At 39.2% G+C, this 26,843-nt stretch overlaps 2 protein-coding genes across 4 annotated transcripts in view; both read right to left on the bottom strand.

Moving 5' to 3' along the window:
• Positions 1-12,042: 12,042 nt before the first annotated feature.
• On the bottom strand, positions 12,043-17,137 carry LOC117555124 (histamine H3 receptor). The gene is made up of 3 exons (XM_034229855.1): positions 16,376-17,137; positions 15,685-15,851; positions 12,043-13,893 (listed from the first exon to the last, which is right to left on the bottom strand). The coding sequence occupies exons 1-3, from the start codon at positions 16,650-16,652 to the stop codon at positions 13,036-13,038; spliced, it is 1,302 nt and encodes a 433-aa protein (XP_034085746.1). The 5' UTR covers positions 16,653-17,137; the 3' UTR covers positions 12,043-13,035.
• Positions 17,138-18,823: 1,686 nt separating this feature from the next.
• The window catches only part of impact (impact RWD domain protein), a 37,853-nt gene continuing 29,833 nt past the window's right edge, over positions 18,824-26,843 (bottom strand). For 2 of the 3 annotated variants that reach the window (XM_034229853.1, XM_034229854.1), the window contains 2 exons: positions 20,981-21,115; positions 18,824-19,157 (listed from right to left, as the gene is read on the bottom strand). In XM_034229853.1, coding sequence (XP_034085744.1) covers positions 19,098-19,157; positions 20,981-21,115 — 195 coding nt within the window. In that variant the 3' untranslated portion in view covers positions 18,824-19,097. Of the gene's footprint in view, positions 19,158-20,980; positions 21,116-23,387; positions 25,076-26,843 lie in introns of those variants that run through there. The other variant, XR_004570360.1, reaches the window with a different exon arrangement.

Raw genomic sequence — 26,843 nt, 5'->3', positions numbered from 1 at the left:
CCCAACAACAAGAGCAAGGCTGCTACCATAGCATCTTATCGTGTCAGTCACGTTCTTGCGTAACACATGAAGTCTTTCAAAGACGGCAAAGTTGTGAAAGAAGCATTCCTGGAGGCTGCGACGCGCTTTTTGGTGACACTAAAAATAACAGTAGCATTCAAAAAGGTTTTTGATATAATAAAAACTCAAGTTAGATACCGTTATTAATCAGCTGTAAGTTTGAGTTTGTTTGAACTTATTCATTATAATTATTGTACAAAATGGTATAAGAATGCAAACTTAAATGTATTATAGTCATCAATTCAGGTTAAGAAACTAGTGTTGCTTGCATCCTATTTTAAAAGGCATTTCTTTTTATAATCTCCTAAAATGCAACAAAAAAAGGGTTTGATTCTATTAATTTTGTCTTTTTTATTGCACTGTTGCAGCAGATTCCTGTAGCTTCAGATCTGAGTTGTCTTATTAGTAAGCCTAATTTATACTTTTGTATATAATGTCAAAGAAAGGGTTCAGAGTCTTTTCTTTTCTTCCTGTGTCATATGTGGCAGCACTGTTCAATGTTTCTTGAAAACATTACCCACTGTAGTGTGACGTGTGAATAAACTCCAACTTTGTATCAACAACACTGTTGTGTAACTTCAGTTAAATACTTGTATGTGTGTAGATTAGAAAGAGGTAAGATAAAGGATCTGCAGTATTTTATGAAGTATTAATCGTACAAAGGTCAGTTTTATACAAGTAGAAGTGTGTATTTACCTGGTAGAAGGCTGTCAGTAATGGCTACGCCTCTCTATTTGGACTGGTAGATCTCTGCAGTCTGGCAACTTTAAAAGTAGCTCTCGGTTCAAAAAAGGTTGGGCACCCCTGCTGTACACAGTGAGGGTTTAGTGAAGAGCTTTTTTTGTAAAAAATATGCTTGCCTGTTTGATTCACTTCAGTTTTTTGTTACAAAAGTCACAAAGGTAAATGTCATCATTAATTTGTATTTTGTTTCCAGGAGCAAGACCCAAGCTTAAACCAATATAAAATAAATATATACAGACATGTTATTGTATAAACTGTTTTAGTTTGTTTTCTTTCATTGATTTCTATTATTATCGAGGAATCAATCTGTCAAATATTTTTGGTTTTAAAATGATCTTTGAAAATTCAGAAAATAGTTGAAAAGATCTTTACATTTCTTGTTTTGTCCAAATATCAGTCTTAAACCCAAAATAAAGAATGTACTGGAAGCAAGAGATTTAAGAAAGAAACTAGAGCTAAAGCACGTTTATTTATAACAAATGAATATATCAAAAATAAATTACTAAAATTAGGAATTGAATATAAAACAGATACCTATTAAACACATTTTCTGCCTATTGACTTTTGAGTAAGCACTTACTAAGTTTAGTGAGGTACATCTTTAATACTGACAACATTCATCTTTTATATTCCATCTTCAATCATTTAAACTTGGAGACACCTTCAGCAGCTCTGAGCTTCTTGGTTCTCTGTAATCTGGTAGGAGGTGCTGCAGCTGACGTTTAGTTCACATTATGTTGCCTAAACACTCCGAAGACAGGGATTTATTATAGTACAGAGTAATGCTGGCATTGATCATGTGTAGACTGCCTTGTAAATCTTCAGTAAACACCACATGCTGTTGTGAACGTTTTACATAGGCTTTTATCAGTACATGTTTTAACAAGTGAACCTCATGCTGTTGTGACCCAATTAAAGGCATTTGTGTAAGGTCTGTTTGATAATCATTATTTTTTATTTTATTTAAAGTGTGTGCTTTTTACTGTCAGAAAAGATAAGGTAAATTAATGTGTTTGGCTGGGCCCTAAAATATGATATTTCTCTGCTTTGTAGTTTTGGTAATCCTCACAGCAGTCATGTTTTGTATTCATCTTTTGTGATGAGCTGCGTGCAGATCTCCTGTGACAGGATGGCATGATACCAGGAGGAAAAGGCAGATTGCTTGCACTTTGATCAGGTCTGTTTTATTTTTGTAATATCCACCGAGCTAATCTCAATGTCTGATGTCTCTCCTGAGTCAGAAACCAGTTTAATCATTACATGGATTGTGACTTCTTGTGTAACAGTGGCACTTCACCAACATCACTAAACGTCTATGTTTTGGGGGTGTACGAACAGAGAAAGTGACAGAAATTAATACATTTTTTATTTTTGTCAAATTAAATAAATACTGTTTATTTTCAACTCTCATCACATTGACTAAATCCGTCAAAAAAAAAATATATAAGCTCCTCTCCCACAGACATTGATCGATCCACAAAGCAAGATGAAGAAAGTGTTTGTAACTTAAAGAAGTTGTTAAACAGCAAGACAGCGAGATATTAAGGAAGGCTGGGTGAAAGCAAGTAACGATTTCATCATTTATCCTTGACATAAAACTAATTTATGAACTTGATGATTTGATTACATTTTCCTTTGCCTAATTTGTTTTTTGTGCTAATTGTTTTATAATTCCCAGGGCGGGATATCCGCAGTCCCACTATGCTTATCATATATTCCATTACTGGATATGCCTGGTTAGGATTTGGAGATAAATAACTAAGATGGAGCCTCTAAAAATCACACTGTGATAAAATGCTTTTCTATAAGTTGGAAGACATTATCGCAACAGAAAAAGAAAAGGTCAACTGATATTGGTGTTGTTATCTAGTTGGAACAACATTTGATGCACATTCGAGCCAACATAAATTATAGAGGGATGTAAAGTTGTTTCAAACCCTCAGCCCGATTCAGTTAGTGCCAGAATGTGGGGAGGAAAAGCCATCGATATTGCAATGTGCTCTTTACTGATAAAAACAAATGTTTGCGCACATAGCCAAAAAGGAACATTTATCACTCGACTGGCTAGCTCTGGAATCAATACGGCCCTTTGAGGGATGTGGATTTCTTCTTCATGGTACTCTAAATGGCTTTTATTTGACATTTTTCCTCCTTTGAACACTTGGGACTCCAGCTTGTGGCGGATGTTTTTTCAATGAGCATCACCCACTCACTCAGCTGGCTCCTACATCATTTTTAATTTCTCCACACGACTTGGAGCAGAGATTTAATGTCTGTTAAATGTGCTGTGCCTGCTGCGTCACCTCATACCAAGAGACGAGTAATGTAAGATTGAAACTGTGGGTTGTCCGTGTTAAAAAGCATTCAAACTAACTCGTCTGGTTTTCTATGTGTCTCTCCCTCTCATGTGTTGAACGAACCAGGTATTTTCCTTTTTTTGGACAGTGGTTGTAGAGAGGGAGCACAGACTATGATTTTTTTTAGGCAGAAACTCAAAGCAGCCACAAGACACTGTTGGTGATGTGATCCATTATTGAATTCTACGAAGCTGCTGCAGATAATATGTAAAACGTCTGGATTCAGTCGGTACATGTGTGAAAGTACAAGCAGCTGTGTGTTTATGGAAGATTTGATCTCTGTGGACTAAGGTAAACACTGCTGCAATGTTGCATACAGTTGGCTGTTAATACATCTAACCTTAGGCCATTCTACAGAGAACAGAGGAAGGGTTGACAGAGGCTCAGTCTAACTTTGTTCAGGAAAACCCAAATATATCCCTGCAATATTATTCCTGAGTACAGAAAAGTAAGAGACCACAGCCTCATGGTGCCCAAAGTAGTGTCAGTAAAAGGTTATGTTTGTTAGTAGCAGACGCACTGCAGTCAATAAGGTCTAAGCCCAGTCTTCAGTGTGTAATGATTCAAAAACAAGCTGTGAAGCAGCACTTCAGGCTGAAAGACTCTCAGCTGACTGAAAGACAACAATCAAGATGAATGAGCCTATTTGTTTGGTATAGGCACAGTGAAGCCTAAATGTATCCTTTTCAAAGGTAACTTTATATCGAACAATTGTGCGTAGTAAAAGGAAATACGACTCAATTAACCTACAGATAATTATCACATCAATCTGCGGTTCCTCTTAGCCCAACAGTGAATTTAAGCTCCTTGTTTATCTGTCTTTTTACACATTGGTTTCACTCTCATAGCACTTATAGTGTCATTTTCAGCAAGAGATTGTACACTGCCCAAAACAATAATACCTTTCTGTGCAAATTATAAAGTGCTATGAGCATGAATCAAATGAAAGATCAGAAGACTGAAGTGGTCTCCGATTATTTTGATTACAATTTGTTCCACAGTCCTCAGCCTCAGTGTTTGACTTCCTAGGACAGATGCCAAGTGCGGGGGGAGGTGCGTCATCACCCTAAATGGCATCTGCGTATTCATGCCAGGCAAATTACTTTTCTGTATACTCATCTGGATGGGCTTTTTGTTTGGATTCTTTTTCTCGCTGCTCAACTCTCTGTGTGCTGAATTAACATATAAAACGAGGTCAGAAGTAATCAGCCTATAAATGGAAAATAGTCTCATGAAGGCTTCGGTGAGAGACAAGTGACAGGTGAGTGACACAAGTGACAAGTTAATGTAGGGCACAAAAACATCAGGTTCACTTTAAATGTCCTTAATGCTTGTTTGCTAATTTATGTGCATAAAAACGAGTCAGAAGCATACAAACCAGGCTTTTAGATGTGGACCCAGCCACTGGCAGGACACTTTTTGGATAATCTGACATATAATCACACATTTAATCAGTGCCCTAAGCTTTTGATTGAAAATGTAAAGCCCTGCCTCTTATAGTCGGTATTTAAAAATAAATCATTTTGACTGAAATTTGGCCAGTCTATTATTTATGAGCTGCAGCAATGGTTTGATTATTGCACAAGGTTGCTGTTTTTAGAAGAAGTTAAATGGTCAAGCCATTTATTATAACACCAAAACATCTCAACAACAATGCTTCAGGTTGTCCTGACTGTCATAATAATAATTTCTATGGCACTTATAAAAACATTTACAGTCAAATTGCATCACAGAAGTATAAATATATATTGTTGCCAGGTAGTTCTCATATCCTTGCCCGCACATCATCTGTCATACAGTTCTAACCTTAAACATGAACACAACAGAAAATCAGTATTGCTTGTGAATCCACAGTGTGAGCAGTGCACTGTGGGTGCAGCAAACACATGATTCAGATATGAATCAAGTGGAACAGAAGGCTCTCGATCTGCACCATTACAAAAGATAACAGGTTGTCCAATCAAGATGTCAAATCTATTTATTTTTTGGATGACTTGCATACAGAAAATCAATAGCACAGAAGAGCAGAGATTGTGCTCTGTACTATCTTTCATGTTGAATGGTCAAACTGAAAGAAGAAGCGTAAAAATGCTTTATATTATACTGTCAGGCTTTGTTTGACAAATCCAGTTCTTGGCAACCTGATCGTTCTCATTATTTTAGTATTCATAAATATGTGGCCCTGGATGCTTTAGTCTACATTTTAGAAGAGGATCTCTCTGAAACAGAGAACAGAGAGCATTAATATTACATTAGGATCGGCTTGCTTCAGCTCTCAAATCAAAATTACCCATTGCACCATATCCTCTGAAAATTGTCTACTGACTAACATGATGACTTTCCATAAAAGGGCAAAATCTCAGGAGTTCCAGACTCTGAAGGAAATAACAGATGTGGAAAACCAAATGTTCTAGGTAGCAGGTAATGAGGTTCCTGGAAATCGTATTTTTGGGGGAAATTGAGGTTCAGCTTAATAATGCAACATTTAGTTTAGTGTGGCCCTTTAGAAAAACAATTTGATAGGTGAGTAGTTGAAGTAGTTTGTAGTTCGGTCTGTAGTGTTTCAGACTCCGACAGGTGCTTTATAAAACTGTATAAATTAGCTGCTGAAAGGGAGCATGACATTTTGAGGATAAATAAAAAAGTACTACAGGTGTTCAGCCCCACTTTAAATACACTTATGTAGCATTTGTAAGTGCTTTGCAACCTTTATTTCAAACAGAAGTTGGCATAAACATCAAGTTGCATTCATTAACAAAAATATGTTGAGCCAGGAACATAGAGCCCGCCTCTATCCTGTCAAAGGTTTTGGGCTGAAAGCCTGGCCGAGGCGTTTTAATGCCACCATTTCACTTTCCAAGTCAGATGGATAGCTTTGTATTATGTCTTGGGCAGTACTTTTCCAGTGTAGCCAATTGTATTCAATTACCAGGAAAGGTCATCATACTGGAAAAATAATATCTTAATAATAATAATAATTCCTTACATTTATTATAGCGCTTTTCCAGATGCTCAAAGCGCTTTTTATACATGCAATGGTCACTGTGGACAATACCCACAGGAGCAAGTTCAGGTGAAGTGTCTTGCCCAAGGACACAACGGCTTTACAGGCGGGTTTCACCCCTTGATCTGATGATCATTGCACAGCGCACTGCGCCACACCGTCCATCTTCACGCCTCGAAGTCATCGAGGCGCTTGTACAAGTACACATTGATATCATACATGTACTGTGGACAATACCCACAGGAGCAAATCCGGGTGAAGTGTCTTGCCCAAGGACACAACGGCCTGACGCAGTGGCGGCAGGAGCTGGTTTCGAACTGGAGTTCCCCAGCACCCCCCTTGATCTGATGATCAGATGCACAAACCACTGCGCCACCCGTGACTAGATTAATGGGCAACAATTAATCTGCATCAACTGTCATGGCTGAAGGTGAGAAAATGCACAAATGTATCTTGTTCTTTTTTGGATGACAGTGTCAGTCTATTGGTCTACCACTTTGCTGCAGACTGAAACTTCACAGCAACTATTGGAGGAAGTGCTTTAAAAAATGGATATTTGGACATTCAAGCCCATAGAATAAATCCTACTGACACCATGTATTTGTTACAAAGAATTAATTATAATACTAATAATAATTTCAATTTCTATAGCGCCTTTCACGAAACCCAAGGATGCTTTACAATGGGAAGTGACAAAACAAAACAAAAAAAGTAATAATAATCATACAGATACATAGGCTGAAGAAAACAAATACTGTTGTGATTCCTTTAATATCCCCTCTACTTAAAACATGTTTACTTTTTTTCATGGGCAGCAGCTTGCGGTTTAGTTTCTCGTTCAAATAAACTTTGCCTGCCAGACAGGAGTAGTGAAGAAATCGAACCATTTACCTCATGATTAATAGATGACCTGCTCAACCTCTTCAGAGCCACAGCTAACCCAAAAGGATATCCTCTTCAAACGCTGCCTCAAAGGTCTGCTAGCATCACTGTGCACTCTTGTTTTAACATAATGAAAATGTGAAAAAGCCACATGAGGTGAGGGTTCATGACCAGCAACAAATTGTCACGATGCTCATGTCATGTCACATTTCTATGTCTAGGTTTGGGTGTTTTTGCTGTTCTCTCTGTCATGTTTTCCTCCTGGGTTGTTGTCTGGTCCTTTTCCCTGTGTTTTTCCTCCTGTCGTTAGTTTCCCTGGTGTGTCTAGTTATCTGATTGTGTTCACCTGTGGCCCTTGTGTTTCTCCTCCCCTGCCCGGCTGTTTCTCGTCTTGTGATTACCCCTCCCTGTATTTAGTCTTGTCTCTTCCTGTGTTCAGTGTTGGTGCTTCTTTTGTTTGTGACCTAGTTCACCGTTGATTGATTGATTGAAAAGTTTATTAACAGCTTGTATATTGGGTACAGTACAGTACAGCTCAAAACATACAATTGTTAAGGGGATGCAGACCAGAGAAAGACTTTCGTCTTGTTTACATCAGGGTCCCCCATTTCCAATTCATCATGTCATTTAAGACATATAAGACATATTTGACATACAGATGGCTTATTTACAATTTACATACAGGTGGTTTTTTTTACATACAGATTGCTTATTTACAATTTTCATTTTAGATTTCATTCTAATACATCCTAACCGGACATTTAAGACATACCAAGTCTACAGATATACAGTTAGTAACAGAGTCTAAAATGCGAGTATATACATAGATGGGGGGGGGGAAGCTGTCCATTGAACGACAGGTTGAGATTTGTACCATTACCGGGCCAGTTTTGCAATGCTCTCCCCCGAAGGTGCTCTTTAAGAGAGGTTTTGAAGGTAAGTATAGTTTTACTTTCCTTTACAGTTGTGGGAAGAGCGTTCCACCTTGATGTGGCATAATTGCGAAACGTGTATTCCCCCTTTTTTGTGCGAAATCTGGGTTTCACATGATTTGTGGAGCTCCCTCTGGTGTTATGATCATGGTATTCCTTGACCTTTGGGAAGAATTTTGACATGTACATGGGTACCATAGAGGTGTAGTGGATCTTGTAGACCAGGCCCATTGCAAGTAGCTGTACTCTGTTGTCTACTCTAAGCCATCCTAGGTTGTCAAAGTGGGCAGAGGTGAGGTGGGTTCTAGATGAAAGGTCAAGCAGTAGTCTGACCAGTTTATTTTGCGATGTTTGAAGTTTTATTTTTAGCGCCTTGGAGGTGCTATGGTACCATGACGTGCAAGCATAGTCATAGTACCCTTGAATGAGTGCTCCTGCCAGAGTTTTCAGGGTGTTTTTGTTGACCAGAGAGGAGATCCGGTATAGGAATCTAGTTCTTTGATTGACTTTTTTTATTACATTGGATGCCATTTTGTCACAGGAGAGGTTTGCCTCAAGAATAGATCCTAGGTATGTAATTTCCTTCTTACTTGTGACAATAATGTCGCCCACTGCAACTGAGAAGTCGTCGGATTTGCTGAGATTATGTTTCGAACCGAAGAGAATGGACTCTGTTTTACCCAGGTGTAATGATAATTTATTATACCGTAGAGTGTTTTGTCTGTCCAAGTATAATTAAGTCCTTGAAATAAAGGTGTTATCAAGTGCTATCTGCGTTTGGGTCCTACCTGCTTCACTCTGCGTATCACAAATGTTTCTAAGAATCTGCTCACCAGTGTCATGAGAATTAGGATGTTTCCCATCTGTTTTCTCTGTCTGTCACTCTGACACTACTTCACTGATAACAGCAGAAAGCCCCTGGCTGGTGGACAGGATCTGCATGTTTACTGAAAAGGATAAAGATGTAGCTCAAAGGTCGAGTTTGAGAAACACTAGTTTACACTTTCCCTGAGTCATGAGCTGCAATTTTACCTCGTAAGTGGTTTGTAGAAATGAACACATTAAATAGAAATTGTAAAATTAATGATGGGGAAAGTTGTGATTGATTGACCCCTATGGTAAAAGTATTTAGCGGACATTTTCTCTGAAGGCAATTAGCATGATTAGGGCATTCCGGCTAGTGCATAACACATTCAGTTAAATGCTTGGCCTCCGGGACTGCTGCTTGTAGCTTTCTCGAGAACCACTCATCCTAAAAGCTTCACACTAAACAGTGTGCTTCCTTGGGTCATTACACTTGGCAATGTGAAGTCGATGGGATAAACGTTTGTAGAGACTTGAAGGATATAATTACATACAGTATATATACAGGAGGCGTCTGTATTAATTATAGATTGAGAGCTCTGGCAGAGAAGTTTGATGTATTTTTCAACCTCAATGAGTTTTGTTTTTTAGGATGAAGAAACTGCACCACACTGTTTGTAAAGAGTCGATAATTACATAAATGGGTGCCAGGATATGTTGTTGTTCTTTGTTCTGAAGGCTCTGTAGAATGTGCAGAACAAAATAATTGGGAAATAAACTCCTGGCTAAAAATAAATATTTTTTATTTTCCTTTACAGGCTCAGCATTACTCTCAGTTATACATCCTAAACAGATCATGATGACTCTGAATATTCAATTGTACCATTATGTTAAAGAGAGCTACACGCTGTTTCAAAACCAATTCCCATTAATAAATGCCCACGAGTGCATTTCTTGTGTTCTCCAAGTATGTGTGAATGCATGAAGCTTATCATCTTAAAAACCCACATTGTCATTTGAATCTCTCATCTCACAGAAGAAAGAGGTCTGTGTATTAACTCTCCAGTCCTCAAGGACCTCATCTATGTTCAGTGCTCACCAGATATTTACTGTATTTACATCATAATACTGTCACCGTATTTGTATCCCAGAGGAATTCAAACCTAAACCAGGAGGATGTGAACCGCTTCCAATTTTCTTTTTGAAAGGCTGTGAACATTGTTTTTTCGGTCTCCCATAGCGCACTGAAATAATGTCAATAGTCGCGCTGAGCAATTTGTTTTCTATTTGCAAGTCCACCTGCGTCTCTGCACAGGTCACTTAAACCACAGTCTATTCATCTCATCTCTTGCTGACCTTTTAAGAAATGCCTCTAAATTGACTTTGTCACCCGTTTTGGAGGGGGGAGTGGGTGGGGGAGAATCACTTGCACTCCTTGACTCCTTGAAGTCTATTTCCATTCTGACATGGATTTTGAAAAGCACGTATGACAGTCGTGTCTCATGTGTAATCAAACATTTCAGATCTGTTTAGGGAAAACCTTTTCACAGGCACAACATGTGCATCCTCACCCACAGAAATTGCTGCATTTAAACGACTTTTATTAAAATGGGGTCAGTGAACAACAGAGAGGATAATCTTAGTATCCTCAAGAGCCCTCTCTTTTTCTGTATGTAGTCTCAAGAGAAAGGTTCAAACAAAAGACACTCAATGTGGTGTATTATATCCACAGTCAGAAGGAGTAGAGATGGAAAACATGATGGTGGGAGCTGTTCCAAGATTTAACTGAGATGTTGCAAACAGAAGTCAAAGAAATCACTCAATGCTTTGAAGGATGTGTTGCTTTTAAAATGGCACAACTCTGAACCTATGAACTCTACATCTAAACAATTTACACACGCTGCATGCTTCACATCACTGCTATTGTAGGAGTATGTATTACATTACTTGAATTTCAAAACATTATAACAAAGGGAAGAAGTCTAATTAAAAGGCATCTTTATACAGTTGGTATGAATGTTATCTCAACTCCAGGATTTGCTACAGCATGTGTCTCCCATGGTTCAACGATCTCCAAGGGTCTGTTTTTACTCTCAAGTATTCCCACTGCAAAGAGCTATACTGTTATTTCCGGGCTATCTTTAAATCCCAGAGGAGGCTTTTTCCGGACATATTTTGTTTCTGTTCATGGGTGCTGGAAAAATGTAACAAAGGGTCAAAGCACTGTCACGCCTTTTATCTTGCGCTTGTTATCAGATAATAAAAGCCTGACAAGTCTTCACAACCAGACGCCTTATTTTCCCTGTAGTGTCAAGAGCATTCAAGGGAAGTTCTATTTTTCAGGCAACGTCAGTGTTCCTTTATAGTTGAAGGGAGTTTCTTTCTTTGTTTAATAGTAATTTGCCCGGTGTGTATCGGCACAAATAACAGCTATCATTCACACAAAGCACAACAAGATTCCTCTCCACCCACTCATGCCTGACCCGGCTCATCTCAGCGTTATCTTATCATCGTCTTATCACAGGACCCAGAAAGAATTACAAACATCTCACTTGTCATAAAACACTTCAAGACAGTATTCCCACAGTTTGTGAAATAAGGTAATTTCACTGCCCTACTATTCGTGCAGCCCAAAATGTGAAATATAGACTGTACAGACATTATCTTAAAATGCCTGTTCTTTCTTTTGTTCCCATCAATCTTTTGTTCTTCTGTCTGTGTCTATTCAAACAATAGGAAAGTTTATCCTTTTTCAACTCACGTCTTCGATCTAATCAACTAATAATGAAGAAAATGAACACATTTCTTGCAATAGTAATTTATGCACTAACTACATTACTACAACATTTGAATCATCAGTTCTTCCTCATTTTCCTCAATTGTTCATATTTGGTTTATTAAAATAATGATATTGTGTTCATTGTTAAAAAATGTCTGCTATTATTATGAGTATTATTATTTGTATAATGCGCTTTCTGGCTTCCTGTCATTAGGAGTTAGAAATGTAATGGCTCTGTAATAGATTAGATTAGAACCTTCATTATCCTAAACTGCTGGGACATTTCCCTATAGCCAATACCTTTATATTTTCTACTCTTCACTTACTTGTCAGCATAGGTCGGCATTGATGTACAGAGCCGACAGAAGCAAGTGGAAAGTACGGGTGTCTAAATAGTGCTTCCGGGCCAGCGGGCCATTTAAAATGTCGAGCCCTGCACTTCCTCCTACGCCGACCAATAACAGGTACAGTCAGAAAGCCTGCAGGCAGATTTCATTTTATTCTTTCTTTGGCTACTTACAGCAACACACATTCATAGCCAAAATACAAAGTAGTCAAGTAGTTAGGGTGGTATAAACCAGTCAAGTCTCTGAATAAATACTGTACTTTAAGAACACACAAACATCTAGCTTGGCATAGATATTATTCTACAAAAGGTTTAATGCTGTTCTCATTTAGTCCTGTACATTTTTAACATCAACAAGAACGCTTTTTTTAATTTATTCAGTGCAGATTCATTGTTGGCAGATGATGGCACTTGATTTCCCTCTGCCCTTAGCCCACTTTTCAGTAAAAATGAAATAAAACATTATCGTGATAAAAGTTCACACAGTAAACAAGTACAGGTTATTTTCTTCTTTTCAGGTCATTCCAACTTTGACATCCTATTGCTGCATGAGGGAAGGCTTACATTCTGCAAAATACTTAAAACTAGGTGAAAGGGTTTCATGTGCAGAGAGATTATGAAACTTTATAAAGACCACAAAATCCTATTTTTCTTAAATCTAAAAAGGAGTTTTTTGTTGTCACAGCAGCCCTGTAAGAAACTGGATGTTGGCTGAAGCTGCTTCATGCACAGTGCATTTTAGCAGCCAGACCATAATTAAACAACTTGCTAGTGCTGTACAGTAGTTCTTGTATAATATTTTAGACTAAATTACAGTCATCCCCTTCTTCATTCATCTTTTCACAGCATTGAGCAAATAAATAGTTGTGCGCTGAGAGATCTTAAACCATATTCCTTCTTTCTGTCCGAGTTTGTCAGTGAATATTAAAACTGCAGTTCATTATCTCCGGGGTTAGGGTTCAATTGTCATATTGCTGTGACAATCCTTGAACAAATGACTTTGACAAATACATATATTATTTAGAAAAGGTTTCTTTTGGATGGAAGAACAGTATAATGGATTTTTACAGTGTTTGACCAACAACATTTACAGCATTTCTAAAGCATGGAAGTGCAATTGAGTTCATCTAACAAGACTGAGCCTCAATCTGAGGCTGAACTGATTGTCTTTTGGGACACAGTATCTTTGAGAAAGCCCTTCGAAAGCTGCTGTGGCACAGTGGGTAGAGAAACGGGTTGATGGCAGAGTTTAGCCACAGAAGCCAGAATGTTATTTCGTACCAGTAGTGCGCCACACATTCACCGCTACAGGCGGCACGAATAATCATTAGTACAGTGTAAGGAGCCCAGCAAATGGCAAAAATGCAAACAATAATGGCCAAAGATTTGGCAATCTTTTTGTCTCGAGACAGTCGAGATCCCTGTGTCCTTCGGCTGGGTGCCATGCAAGAGGCTGTGTGCTGAAAGAGCCTGGAGTTTTTTCTGTTAGGAGAGAACTTCTCCCTCTGCAGGTATATTTGACTGTTAATGGGCTCCCCGCAGGAGGAAGGTGACAGGACATCGTCGTCCTCGATAACTGCAGAGATAGCAGTAGGCTCACTGCAGGACACCTTCCGAGTCTTCACAAAAAACACAGACCAGCTTCCTCCTTCTCTGTGCTTCTTAGTGATCCTCTGCGCCTTGGCCTCGTCCTCCACACAGGCGCATCCCCTCTTGGTCCTGCGATGGATGTTCAGGTAAATGCTGAGATTGAAGAAAGTCACAGACACAAAGGGGGTGAAGAACTCAAAGGTTGAAGCGCTGAGCAGGAAGTACCAGGTGTAATAGAACTCGGCATGGCATTCGTGAGGGGGGACGACACTCTGGCCGACGATCGACTCCCAGAAGATGATGGCAGGGCCGTAGAGGAGGAAGGCCAACACCCATACCGCCAGCATCTTGAACACAGCCTGGCGGGTCATGTTTCGCTGTGCTCTGTATTTAACCTGTGTCAAAAGAGGGGCACAAGTGTGACTCACAGCAAGGAACATGAACTCAGCTGCACAATAACGCTATTTGTTACATTCCACAGCTGTTCCCATATGAAAAACGCACTTGCTTCTGCTCTTAGTGCCTTGTACAAATGAAGCCCTGTTTGTAGATTTAGACGCAGTAAATAACCACTCGTGAGGCTCTCATTCTGCTGTCACTGAAGCCAAATAGAGAAAGGGGATGCCAGGCAGAGAGCCACATTCACTGATGCAACATAAGAGTGTGAAAGAGACATCAGGTTCCTCACAAAAATCCACTTTCCCTTGGCATCACCCTTTGCTCATTCTCTATACACTTGCTCCAATTTAACTTCTTCTTCTCTCAGTCTAAACTCTATCTCGCTCTTTTATTGGGTTCTTTATTTTGTTTTTTCTTTGCCTCTGACAATTACATATTAGTTCAATGGAGGTTGAAACTGCAGGGTATATCACGATGAGACAATGATGCTGCAACCTTGGCTTGAAAGCAACTTTAAAAACCAGCTTCCTTGGTAGTAAAAAAGAAAAAGATCTTTCCACGGTATCATTCCAATAAGGCAAGACTCGCATATTTCCATTTTACATTACAGGAATCCTGCTTTGAAAATGAATAACTAAATAAATAATAAATTCTACTGAGCTGTAGAGATCAGACCATCAATCAAAAGGAGATAAAAAGCAGTCAGAGGCAAAGAGGTGTTATTAACATACATACTAAGTAAGCAACTACACAACCACAAAATGTCTCTCAATGTGGTGTCCCACAAATATAGTCAATTAAAAATAAGCGCAACATTATCAAAACGATCCCCATGGAAATATTTAGGAAAAAACATGTCCGGGAGATTTATTTGTGGGAAGATAATTTTATAATTATTCATTAATACTGGGTCAACAGAATACAACATCATGTGTTGATTCAATATCTGGTTGTGCTGGTAAAGCTGCACACCAGCTATTTAGTATTTCACTTTCACATGTTTTTGGAGTCACAAGAGACAGATTAAACAACAGGAGAGGGCCTGATATCCTAATTTTGGTCTCAATATGAGTCAAGCTCCAAAAACCATGGATTCTTCTTCTTCCATGATTTACCTCAGCACATACTCTTACTGCCTCTAAATTGCACAATCCTTCCAGACACCATACCTCCTGTTAATCCCAAACCATTATTGCACAGAGTATGTCATATATTTTCAAACGTTGAAAAGCAAGATATTATTAAACTGTTTTAATTGTCTCACTTGAGTAGTTCTTCCTTGTGTGTAAAATTGAGTGGCCTTTTAGCCACATTTGTCCTTATGGACTTCTGAGTTGAATGCTAATGTTTAAATCCAAGATATTTACATACCTAATTGCCACAGCTCAAGCTCTGTGTTTAAACTGACACCCTTGTAAAGGATAAAGCTTTGAATGTCAATGACTCCTTACTGCAGAGCAAACTGAGAGAGTGTAACATTTAAGAATTGACTGTGGTAGTGTGTGTAGTGTGTGTGTGTGTGTGTGTGTGTGTGTGTGTGTGTGTGTGTGTGTGTGTGTGTGTGTGTGTGTGTGTGTGTGTGTGTGTGTGTGTGTGTGTGTGTGTGTGTGTGTGTGTGTGTGTGTGTGTGTGTGTGTGTGTGTGTGTGTGTGTGTGTGTGTGTGTGTGTGTGTGTGTGTGTGTGTGTGTGTGTGTGTGTGTGTGTGTGTGTGTGTGTGTGTGTGTGTGTGTGTGTGTGTGTGTGTGTGTGTGTGTGTGTAATGAGCACCTCTGCAGCCTGTACTTACGGCTCGTGTGACTGACAGGAAACGGTCATAACTAATGAGGACAATGTTGAAGACTGAGGCGGTGCAGAGCAGGTAGTCCATAAGCAGCCACACCTTGCAGAGCCCCTTACCCAGCATCCACCGGCCTGTCAGGTTGTACGGGATGTACACTGGGATGCAGAAGGCACCTGAAACAGCCACACACACACACTGCATGATAATTCAACCCCACAACCAATATTATTAACATTCACACCTCTCCAGACCCGCCTGGATGTGAGACCCTGTACATGTGACAACAACAATTACTACTTGCTGTATTTTACCAGACAGAGGTTTTATACATTTTAGAAACAAGAGCAGCTTGCATTGGGTTGTTTGATTTCAGTGAAGGGTATAATGTATCTAATGCAGCAGATAAGAGCAGAACAATAAGAGGGGTGTGAATGCTACAAAAATAAAACGAGAATGCTACAAATATGAGCAATATTTAATGGTAATGTAACACATGAATGAAGCAAAAAGGACAAGGTCCCATACACTCAACAATGACTCACTGTAATTATATAGGGAAATAACAATGGGTCTGGGGCGTGCAGAAATAGCCTTTTAGTGTTTCTGCATTCATAGCGAGGAACAAGATACTTGAAAGAGCCCCATTTGAGCGACATTACAGAGAAGACACAAAGAAGAAGAGGAGGCACCAACTCACCCACGAGGAAATCAGATATAGCAAGGTTCAGAAAGAAGTAGTTGCTTTGATTTCTCAGGGATTTATCCACAATAAAAGCCATGATGACCAGCGCGTTCCCAGCCACCACAACGACAACCAGAGTCACCATGAGCACCGATAAGATCACGGCCAGGTAGCCCGGGAGGACAGTCCCAGCCTCGGACACCGCTGGAGTCAAGTTACCGCTGGAGTTGCACTCCAGAATATGCGCGCTCATAGTTAATATAAACCCACACTCATTGTAGACCTGTTTCATTTCAAGCACAGAAACAACGCACAAGTCCAATTACGCGCCCAAACGTTCCGCTCCACTGTAGACAGGAGTCAAAAATGACTGGAGACCTGTGGATAAATACTTTTTCCAAATCTTCCATTTTTTCTTCTTATTTAAATCTGTGTTTAAGACAGATACAAGTTTAAATTGAATCTTAATTTTTAATATTGATATTTGTAGATCCTCTGGGTGTTTGCTCCTCTCTCTGGTCAGCAGGTTTTTAACCCTGCTGTCTGCTGGATGTGCGCGACTGCGGGTGCCGCGGGGCGCACACTTGCTTTAGTCACCCACGTCAAGCTAGCCATACTAGAAAACAAGTGCTATATCCGCTCAAACGTACACAATAAACGTCTTACAGCAACCTTGTACAAAAGTGTTATAATATGTATCCTATCTTGGTAACAATGTATTAAGTTACAGTGACGTTACAGTGAGTTTTCTCAACACATTATCCACATTCAAAGCCACATACAGAGTGTATCCTAAAGGAAAGCCACATTAACGACAGTTAACATCTCTAAAAGCCTGTGCAAGCCCACATTAAACCATAATAGTGTGTTGGTTATTCACCACATTAAAAACCCTCCAAAATATAGTGTAATCACTTCAGTTTCGCCACATGCTCGAGTTGTAAATTGAACAAAGCGCTTTTATTTTGTAGGCAACAACATTTCCGGTATCATTCGAGTGATTTCTTCGCACTTGACTTTTTGCCTCTTTGTCCGCGCAGCAAGTGATCAAAGTCTGCAGTCAAAAGCTGAAGTGGTCCAGACGCCTGAAGCAGACCGAGATGAAATGACCTGAGCTTCAGCCGATCAGTGTTTAAACAAAGCATCCAGTCATGCAGAGATTCTGAGGTCAATGTCCACTTAACAAAGACAGGAAGCACCACGATTTACCATCGTCTCCTTCCAGCAACTCAGACAGGATATTTTGATAAGAGAGACTTTAGAGCATCAATAAAGAAAGTCAGTTACATTCTTGAAAAAGCTTAACCTCCATGATCAGTTTTTTTGAGTGTTTTAGTTAAAAAATAAAACCAACAAGGTCGCTTCAAGTACCTAATTGTTCAATATTAAATAGATAAATACAACATTATTAAATAAATTACGGAAGAGAGGTGAAATCCCCACTGTTATATGAACATATTAATAACAATAATACATATTTGGGGATGAATACTTGCATGCTATGAATTGATATTTATATTATTGGTCTTCGCTGTAAAATTGGACCCACCACAGCTCACCATCTGGATAACATTTATGATTGAAGTGGGCTGAATATTCTCCTCAACTCTGAATATGAATTTATGTTCGTGCATCTTTTCACAAGCCTCTAAAAATACAATTAGGGGCTGAGATGATGTGTTCAACATGATGACAGCTTGTCAGGGAGGAAACACGTTTTTTAAGTGAATTAGCTCTAATTATACCCAATGGTTGAAATGAGCAGGCAGCTTTGTACACAGACATGGAGGAAATTTCATGAAACTCTCTTGAGTGTCATTTATATTCTCATTTAAATTAAATGTCATCATTGGATCCTGATATCAGTTTTATTCCCTCAAGATAACCAAATGTTTTTTTTATGTCACAATAGTAGGATTGTGGTGGGGAAAACTGAAATGCCAAGGGCGATGATGAGCCCTGTATATTTTTAGAAAGCAGTTCTCTGCTGCCTAAAACCAACCCCAGAGTGCTTCATATGCAGACTGTGTTTCTCCAGGCATCAAGTGAAACCCAAAACGAAGAGGTGAGGCAAAGTCCCACAGGAGTCAATATGGGGTAAACGCTACAGGAGAAATGTGAAAAGTGGAATATTTAGCAGGCTTCAAGGATGGCAAGTGGATTTCATATGCATTGAGGAAAACGGTCATGTGGATTATGTGCAAGCGTGAGAGTGTTTTTGTCGATGACACTCAGTGAACTTCATTTTGTTGAGCCGTGTGATCATATTCTTGGAAACGCTGAATGAATTGTGTATGAATTTAATTTACAAGCCGATTGGCTGAATTAAATATACAAGAACATGTTATTCACACTTTGACATCAAGACAGAATGGAGCATTACCATTTTTCTAAACAGGTGAATCTAATCCTGATGGGTGAACTCTCTATGAAGATGTCAAAGTAATGTTTTCTGCACGAGACTCATGGTTTGATTGTTTTAATGAAAACATCTCATTTCAATGCTTCTCAGTCAAAATGCTGTCATATACAGTAAGGTCCAGAGTTGAGGCAATCAGCTAAAATAATTAAACGTTGCTTAAATATATTGCAATACTCGTCATGTTGAATACATTATTTGCAATTGCAATAAATCCCTGTTTGACTCCATTAAGACACAATTTAAACAACCTTAAAACAACCTTCTCAAAAAGATGAAATGTGTTTGAATAAAAGTCTTTTTAGTCTTGTCCCACATTCATTTCATCTTCTTGCTTTTTGGCCTTTTGATCTTCGCTCCAGATTTGGTGGCCTCATCCTGTGAAACACGAGGAAAGATTTAAGAAATTGAACAGACTGATAATTATCTTACATTAGCACCGCACTTAATGGCGCCAAAGCTTTTATGTTTAGTATTTGAGCTGATTTAAAGCTCATGACTCAATTTGTGACGCAGACTTTACCTGAACGCCTGCTGCGATTCCCTTCCTTACTTAAATGTGCAAATTACAATGTACTGATTGGCATGCACCCTACTGCTTTAATATATTCAAATAATTGCATCACACCAAACATTGCAATTTCCAGTACGCTTATAAAACATCCTCCCACTAATGATTGCTCTAACAATTCAGGCTGCCAACTTGTAGACCTTTTTGCACTTTAACAGCATGTCTGGACAAAAAGTCAGCAAAAATGATAATTTCCTTTCATGCAGCTAAGTGGAACATTTTAATATGCATGCCCCATTATATTTAATATGGAGTTTGCAATAGAGCTGTAAACCAGTCACTGACAACTTGTTGTCCTAATTACAATTTAAATAATGTTCCTTCCCATGTGAAGGTTGGAGTTTCCCGTCAGTTTTAGCCAACAGGAAGTAGACATGTTATTGTTTTAATGGGTGTAATGATACAAGTGTCAGCTACTTTTTATCTTGTTAGTTGCTGAGGTGTAACCTGTTCAGCTCTTGTTGTGTTCAGTCTATTTTCCTCCTAAATCCATCTCTTTCCCCAGAATTATTGTCCTGTTTTCCAATTTACACTTTACCTCAAAACCTGTTTAGCCTCTTACTTGGACATTAGAATATTCTGGATTTTCATCAACAACATCTATTCGTAGATAATCGGTGTACCTCAGGGGTCATTTATGGCTCCTATTTTGTATTCCTATCCATGCTTCCTCTTGCCATGACTCTTGACAATTGTATTCAAGTTCAAATTCAAAGGGGCTCTATCGGCATGAACATTTCAAGAACAATGTTCAACATTATCTTTCAGGCTGCGCTGTTTTCTGAATGAATCAAAACACGCTCAGTATAACATTTGATCCCAGCTCAACCTTTACAAATCATATCACTGGCTTTTTTAAACACGTTAATTCACTCAGGATAATTTGTAAGGGCACTAAGAAATTCACGCTTTCACTTATCACAGAAAAAATAGTTTGGTTCATAATAAATGTTAAACTGAATGTTTTTTTTCCATTCTATTCAAAGGAGCTTTTCCCACCCACAGGCAGTGACCTATAATTAGCCGTCATATAGTCCTGGCTTGATGTTAACAGAAGAACCTTTGTTGTTAGGAGAGAAATCAAGTTCTGATTTTTTCTGAATTGATGGGGTTTTGAAGTAGAATTTGTAGGTTTGCATGCAGCAGCTCAAATGTCAATCATGTTATCAATGGAATAACTTTTCAGAACACAAAGACGACTTCAAAGCAGACTGGACCTAACTTCAGGCCGCTGAGAGCCAGGAGGGACTGTTTGATCTCCAGAACATGTGGCAACCAGACACTTCAAATGGACCAATATATAATGTGACAGCACCTGAGGAGAACTGTGTGGACACACAAAGCAAGCCCTACACACACGCTATATGATTTTAATGCATGTTAAAATGTAACCTGTAACGGTTAACTATCTGACAGTCTGTCCTTTTTTGACTTTCAGAATCTGCTTTGGTTGTCAAGAAAGACAAAAAATCTATTTGTTTTGAGATAATTGGATAAATATCTGGGTAACAGTCAATTAAAATACAAGATATCAAATGTTTACCCGCATTAGGGAATCTGACAGAAAAGTCAAATTTGACCGATGACATGTCAGTGGAAGATGACAGAGAGATATGTAAGAGTGTCTCACCGTGGAGGCAGTGTAACCTTCCTCCACCAGGATATTTCTGGCACAGTTGTTGATGTGTTTGAAACGGTCAGGACCCAATAAAATACCTCCGTACCATCGAGACACGACCACCATGACGTTTCGCACATCCAGAATCTGTGGTGACAGACAAACACATGGAAAATGTGAAAAGAGTGTCAAAAAGCTGGCATGAGATTTACAAAATAAACTGGGACACAACACCCCTTCGCTGGCTACCAGCACGATATTTCACACCAGATGCGATACGGTGGATGAATCTTCATTAAGTGTATCTGGTTCAGGCCATCAGCTGTCAGTCTAAAGCTGATGGTCTGGGCCTCCAAAATATTTAGCTTTTTGGATGTGCTTCACAGACTCGGATATCAAAATATATTTCACTTTCATCTTCATGTGTAAATATCTAGCACCAGGAAATTCTTAGCACACACACTGGAAGGTTCAAAAATTGTAAATCCTCCATAAAATCATGGAGATAAAGCACTGACTCCCATGGTTGTTTACTAAAGATATGAATACCTGTTAGATAAACAGAAATGTTTATTAAAATAACAATGTTTATAATCCACAAGGCAATGTCAGACGCGTAAAAAGGAGTCATAAAAAGACAATCAAAACAATAGTGTGCAATAAACTGCTCTAATCAACATTTATTATATTAACATTGGATCAAATGTTGCAAAGATTATTATTCTTATAACTTTGAATGAATGAAGGTCAGCCGTTATCCATCCTGCATCTCTCTACTGAACAAACAGAGATTAAATTGACATTCATATTATCACCAAACTCCTGATAAATAGCAAATAAGCAACTTTCCCAAAATGTCAGACTATCCCTTTAAAATAAATAAGGGAACTTGACTCTGCCAAGCAACACACATAAAAGTGCAATGTGTTATTTGAGGGGACTCATCCACATCTGCCACGGCTGCCAACACTATTAATCAGATCCTTTTTTTTATTCATCACCTCACACTTCCACATTAAGAGGCAGAGAGCAAGAATCTGAATGAGGAAACAGGAAGAAAAGCTTGTGGAGAGGAATGAGATTAGAGAAGAATAGATTAAGGAGAAAGCTCTTCATGAAAATTGCTCAGAACACTTAGAGTGTGACAAGTAGAGGATTAATCAGTGTGTTGTTGAAAAGGATGAGCGATGACGAGCGTGAAGACAGCCGACCTGATGCCATCGCTCAGTTACAGTAGGTCAGTCAGCTGCAGAGATGACCTGAGAGCACCTCTTTATTCTGCTATAATGCAGTGATGGTGCTATACCTGAGTGTTACATTCACATGGAAATGTACATTTTGTATTCGGAAGATGCTCCACAGATATACATCTATCACAGTCAATAGGTTAGTATTTTACTATTCAGTCTAGTTGTATTTTTCAATTTTGAGATGTATATATTAAAGGTGGGGTAGTTAAGTTTGAGAAACCGGCTCGAGATACACTTTTTGTGATATTCCATGGAATGCTCTTAACATCCCGATAGCAATGAATATCTTAAGTGCTTTGACAAAAAATCCATTAAAAAAAATGTAATCTCTGGAAGCCGTGGCGCTGTAAAAAGCACGACCAATCATTTTAGTCGGCCCGGCTAAAATAACTGGATGGTCTACCTGCCTGTCAGCCTTCCAGCTGTGCACAAACTTATCTCGTGCCCTCATTGGTCATGTGCGCCCACGTGTGTGTTGGAGGAGGGGCTCTGTAAGGAAGTGGCAGATTTTTTCCGGCTGTGTATTTTCAAATTCTAGCGCACTCGACCTGGTTTCTCCAAAATTACCTCCCCCACCTTTAACTGGTGATTATATTTGTTTATTTTCTACTTTATTTCGTTTTCAAATTGTGTGCAATGCCTTGTTTAATGTAAAAATATTTACAAAGAAAATCAGTAAAGTAAATCTAATCTATATATACTCAAGTTCCATACTTTGGTATATTTTTGAGGTACATGTTTTTAAATCAGCACAGCTCTCCACTTTAAATATATATTTATATTCTTTTAATTAGCTGTCATAACAGTCCTATTTTATTTTGCTTCGTATTCTTCTCTCTGTTTCTTTGTATGCACTGCATATAGTAGTGTTCTCATGCAGTGTGTTGAAACTCTGGTGTAAACACTGAGTTAAACCGCAGCCAATGAAGACAGAGTCGTAGTAAGTTTGACCGTTTACTGTCACAATTCTTCATAGACATGGCAGTGAAAACTGTAAATAAACACAATACATTGTTCTTAATGTAAATACAAACTTAAATTGCTTTCCTGCATTCTTTACAGTGTTTAACATAGTTGTAAATAAATCATAACTAATCAATGATCTTTGTAACAATATTCTTCCTAATAAATGACCTTTCACATGAAATAGGTCAAATAGACGAACTTACAGCATTGCCTCTAGGATGTTTCTTGTGGATGGAAGCAGATTATATTTGGAGAAATACACTCTCTGGCCATGCCGTTTCTCTAATGTTAAACCGGAAGTGGCGATGCCGTAAACCGGAAGTGACGCTAAGAACGGCGAACTTAAAGATAACATGACCATTAGCACTCCTAGTGGTGACTTTATGAACTGCAAACAAATTATAACATAACATGCCTTTAAGACAGCACACTCCCCGTCTGACCTCTGTGAGGTCACTAAACTTAGAATCAGTCTTCTGGTAGAAGCAGAACAACTTCTGCAATTGGTCTGAGAACTGTCTTAATTGTGCCTTGGTCCGTCGTCTTCACTTCAACTTTTCTTACATTTCCATCCTTTCCAGGAAATGTGGATATGATCCTGGCCATAGGCCAGCAGTTGCGGGTCACCTGCTTGTCTCTGAGCAGAACTAGATCTCCAACTTGAAGGTTTCTGCATTGCACTGTCCACTTCTGTCGATGCTGCAAAGAAGGTAGATATTCTCTCCTCCAGCGGTTCCAGAACTGGTTGGCTAGAGTTTGAACTTGTCTCCATTGCTTTGTGTACAAGTCTTTGTCAGAGAAGTCTCCTGGTGGAGGCAGAACTCCTGTCTTCTGTGTTAGGAGCATTGATGGTGAAAGTATGAAGGGGTTGTCTGTATCCGTGAGGAGAACGTCGTTGAGGGAGACACCAGAGTACTTGGCGCTGGAGTCAAAGACCACCCTGATAATGTTTGGCTTTTTTGGATGATACACCCCAAAGGTTGGGGGATACCAGCACTCCTCATCTTCTCTCAATGGCGGTGCTAACTCAGCATGTCCGTTGGCAAAGATCTTTTTCATGAACGCCACATACTGCTCCTGCGTCTCAGGTTTCCTTTTTAAGGTTGGTTGCAGGGAAGTGAACCTGTTCACTGCCTGCACTTTGTTGTTCGGCAAAGGCCTGCGTGGTTCTCTAAATGGTAGTGGAGCGACCCAACTGTTGGCGTCGTCTCTGTAGACACTCTTGTCCATTATCTTTAAGAAGGTGACATTTTCCACTGACGGAGCTGGTCTGTTGTCATGTTCAGTTTGATTGAACACTATCTGTCCCAGCATTTTCTCAGTAACCTTGCCAGGTCTGCTGAAGCTTTGCTGTCTCTTTAACATGCATAAAGCTTGTGCATGGATCGAACATTGAATGGCGACCACTGTCCAACACGTTGGTTTTAAACACGTTGACTATGGGCTTATGCACATTACCCAGGCACACCTCTCCTATCACTACCCAGCCCAGGTCCAGTCGTTGGGCAAAGGGGGCGTTGTGTGGTCCGTTGACCTGCTGCCTGACCTTGTGTGCCTGAAGGACGTCTCTTCCAAGGAGCAGAAGTATTTCGGCTTCTTGGTCCAGTTCTGGGATGTGATTGGCAATATGATGAAGATGAGGCTGGTGAAGAACGGCACTGGGTGTGGGAATCTCAGACCGATTATTTGGGATCTCGTGACATTCAATGATTGGTGGAAGAGAGATGAGGACTTTTCCATCCAGAGACTCGATCTGAAATCCTTCTGCCTTCTTGCCAGATGTTTCAACCATGGGCGTCGCCTGGGGTAGGCATCCGGGGCTTTAGCCCCGGATGTTTTTTCTTTAGCCCCGGACAAATTCTCCCTCAATAATATAATACATTAACCGTACTTCACCTAGAGGATGGCAGAATTGTAATTTCCCGTGTTCAGTGAATGCAACAGAGGCAACCACCAGACCAATCCAAGAGTTGCATGGAAATAAACGTGTTTTATTGGCTGACCTCTCCTCTGTGACAGTGTTTAAACTTTCAGCCGCGGACGCGGAGTTTCTGAAGATGGACATTAGACATTTTTTAAATAAAAAATACGGCAATTCTCAAGTGGTGGCTCACACAACAACCCCAGAGCCACCACCTGAGCCAGGTGAACAAGGTATGTAAATGTCAGTAAACTTACAAGTTATGTCAACATGTAAGCAAAGCATAAATTATAGCTACGTTGACGTTACTTTGAATCGCGGGGGTAAGCTAAACCGTTAGCAAGTAGCTATAGCTAGCCAGATATATTAAATAAACACTTTGTCATAAAATCTAAATGTTGTGTTTTTTAGCGTTACCTGGTGATTTCAAAGAAAGCTCTCTGGGAAATGTTGACTTACTGTCAGTGTTCGACATGAAGCTAGAAGCTACCTTACATTACACAGTTGATCCTGAGTCCTGTCAGTTAAAGTGTTTCATAGTTAGCTTAGCTAAGCATCAACCTAGCACTGAAATATATGGATGTTATGTGACGGTATTTCTGAGGAAAAGTCAGCTGAAATGGTGGCATAGTTGCCACTGCTTTACGTGTCAACAGCATGTTTGAACGTATTTGCAGCAGTAAATGTGGCTGTTTGGCCACTGACGTTACCATAACAACACCTGAATTTAAATGTGCAACCTCTTTTTGTGACAGATTTTTGCATGAAATTATAATTCTTCTGATTGATATTCCTATTGACAGCTAGTTTCTATGTGTACATTATGAGATGGACAGCCAGCTAACAAGCTTTCAGATCAAAGCTAATCCAGTGGGGCTCCTGAAAGGGGGCAAGGGACACTATGCTCCCAAATATTAAGCCTTGACCCCCATCTTAAAATTGATATGATCACAAAATGATCTGCATTGTCAGAGGCCTTTTTTCCTCATTATCATGTCAAATTGTACAGCTTTCCTTAGTTTTTAATGCAGAAAGATGACTATATTAGAGTATTAAGTGAAAATGACTATATTAAAGTATGAAGTGAATATATTAAGTGAATTACTCAAACTGCATTTGTATAGGAATGATTATGTCCTATTGGCAGATAACTACTCTAACAGTGATATCTACAAGAGATGTACATTTAACTATTTTCAATTGGTTAGTATTACATTTTGTGACAGTGTGGTGACACTCATTTTAATGAAGACAAATTTGTGTATCTTGAAATTCATTTATTTGACAGAGCTGGAAACTGATTGACTTACATACTTGTTTGTGTTTACCTACACAGTCATCACAGATGAGCCAAACAGAGTAGAGGATGAAGAAAGGGGAACAGGAGAAAGGGACACACAAGAAGGAGAAACAACAGACAAGAACGACAATGGAGACAACAATAAACAGGAACACCAGAACAGACAAGAGTCAATGGGTAACATGACTGATTTAGGGACTGCAGATACAGGGCCAAGGCAAGTGAGACATCACTGCTTTCCATCCAGCATGTTTGGCCAGCAAAAGAGATCATTTCAACCGCAAACAGCAAGTGATGAGGGATTATTATTTCCTCCTTCCATCCCTTTTTTCTGTTTAATCTGATTACTAACAACTTCTAATAATTTGACATAGTTTATGATTTAATTGGAAAATAAAGTGTTTTTAAATAATAAACCCGTTTCTGATTCTGATTCTT

The sequence above is a fragment of the Gymnodraco acuticeps genome, unplaced genomic scaffold, assembly GCF_902827175.1.
Source record: "Gymnodraco acuticeps unplaced genomic scaffold, fGymAcu1.1, whole genome shotgun sequence".
Classification (NCBI taxonomy): Eukaryota; Metazoa; Chordata; class Actinopteri; order Perciformes; family Bathydraconidae; genus Gymnodraco; species Gymnodraco acuticeps.
This window is presented reverse-complemented; position numbering and strand designations above follow the sequence as displayed.